This window comes from Peromyscus californicus, unplaced genomic scaffold, assembly GCF_007827085.1.
Source record: "Peromyscus californicus insignis strain IS unplaced genomic scaffold, ASM782708v3 Scaffold_19__1_contigs__length_69161282, whole genome shotgun sequence".
Taxonomy (NCBI): Eukaryota; Metazoa; Chordata; class Mammalia; order Rodentia; family Cricetidae; genus Peromyscus; species Peromyscus californicus.
Window position 1 is genome coordinate 28,640,425 of NW_026294491.1, and position 1,903 is coordinate 28,642,327.

General features: G+C 42.8%; 1 protein-coding gene across 1 annotated transcript; it reads left to right on the forward strand.

The window, feature by feature from the left end:
• The first annotated feature begins 422 nt into the window (after window positions 1–422).
• LOC128114663 (putative sperm motility kinase W) lies at window positions 423–1,613 on the forward strand. The gene has a single exon (XM_052744835.1). The coding sequence runs from the start codon at window positions 423–425 to the stop codon at window positions 1,611–1,613; it is 1,191 nt and encodes a 396-aa protein (XP_052600795.1).
• The last annotated feature ends 290 nt before the right edge of the window (window positions 1,614–1,903 follow it).

The following is a 1,903-nucleotide window of genomic DNA, read 5'->3' on the forward strand; positions in this document are numbered from 1 at the left end:
TTGATTGATCATCCTCGAAAGATCCTCTGGACCGTAGTTTGGTTGGGACATAACATCTCTTTTTTTCCCCTATAAGTTTTTATCTTAAATCTCTTGATCAATTTGGGCCAGAGTTTTTCATTTTGATACATTCTTAACTAACCAAGTGATTCTATCTAGATCTCAGTCTTTTCCTTTGCACATATAAATCAGTGATTCCAACCTTGATCTTTAGTATAATTGGTTATCTAGTGCTTGGAGGTTGTGTTCTAGTATTTTTATGTCCTTGACCTGCATCATTAGATTGTTTGGGATATCTCACTTTCCATGACAGAATTTATAGCACTAAACATTCATCCAAAAATTGCATTAACTATTTTTTCTTGTGTTGTTTCTCCCAGCAATTGGCAACAAGATAAACTATCCTAAAGGAGCAGAACATCATGGCAAGTCCCTTGGAAGAAAACATCCTTGAAAAGGATTTCAGGATCTTAACATCTCTAGGCTCTGGTGGATTTGGGGAGGTGAAACTTGCCTGCCACCTTCCTACACATACACAGGTGGCTGTCAAGGTCCTGGAGAAGAAAAAGATTTCTCTAGCTCACATCAACACTGAAGTAGAGATACTTCAATCTGTGGAACACAGAAACATAGTTCATTTCTTTCATGTTATTGACACAAGTACAATAACTTATTTGATCATGGAATATGTTTCAGGAAAGGACCTGGATGTGTTCCTCCAGGAGAGAGACTTTCTAGAGGAGGATGAGGCTAGACCAATATTCCAACAGGTTGTTTCAGGAGTTCATTTTCTCCACCAAAAACGAATCGCCCATCGTGACATTAAATTGGAAAATATCCTTATTGACAGAGCTGGCAATGTCAAGCTCTGTGACTTTGGTATGGCCAGACAGCTGGCAGAGGGGCAGATGTTGGAGAAGGTCTGTGGTACCTTGCTCTATTTGGCTCCAGAGATTTTGGCAAGGAAACCCTATGATGGACTGGTGGGGGATATGTGGAGCTTGGGAGTCCTCCTGTATGTACTGGTCACAGGAGAATTTCCATATACAGGACCCACCCTGGAACATATGTACAAGGCCATCACCACCACAAAGTATCCCATTTTCTGCTACATGTCAAAACCCTTTCTAATCATCATTGAACAATTACTTATGATCCCCACCTGGGACAGGATAACAATATGTCAGCTCCAGGAAAGACAATGGCTGGGCAACATTAAAGAACATGCAGCACCTGCAACTAAGAAAATACTTCCCAGGGTGGTGCGGACCATGTGCACCATGGGATATACCTGTGAAGACATTGTATCATCCCTAAAACACAAGCAACCAAATAATTTAATGGCTACCTTCAATATCCTCAAATACAAACTGAGCTGTGGGGACAGCCAACAGCAAAGTCAAAAGCCCTGGTTAAATGGCAGCCCTATAGGTGCTGTTCGCCCCCTTCTCACCTTGAAGAGGAGAGCAAGTGAACCAGCCTTCCCACCAAGTACAGGAGATGTGAAGAGACATTTTCATGAGGAGGCTGTGGAAGGAAGAGGCAGGAGATGCCAAAGCTACAAAATGCTCAACAGATACTCACGCCTGAAAAAAAGCCCTGTGCAGATGTAACTTTCCCAGAAGGAGATGTCCTGATGGCTAATGTCATCAACAGTGCTACAGCACACATTGCAGTCAACAAGAATTCTGTGCAGAGTATCCCTGGTGATCTCTCCTCAGGTGAATCAGTCCAGATTGGAACACTTAATAAGTTTCTGAACATGGGCTTCTCCAGAGAAGAACCATTCATGGGACCCAATATGCCCTATGGCCAGCCACATGATGAACCTACATCTATGGGATCCAGGCCACTCAGAGGGTGGAAGCTGATGAAGAAGAGAATTTCTCATGCACTGAGAGCA

Bases quoted from the DNA above. Each gene is read 5' to 3' on its own strand.
- LOC128114663 (XM_052744835.1), top strand. From the start codon at position 423: ATGGCAAGTCCCTTGGAAGAAAACATCCTTGAAAAGGATTTCAGGATC.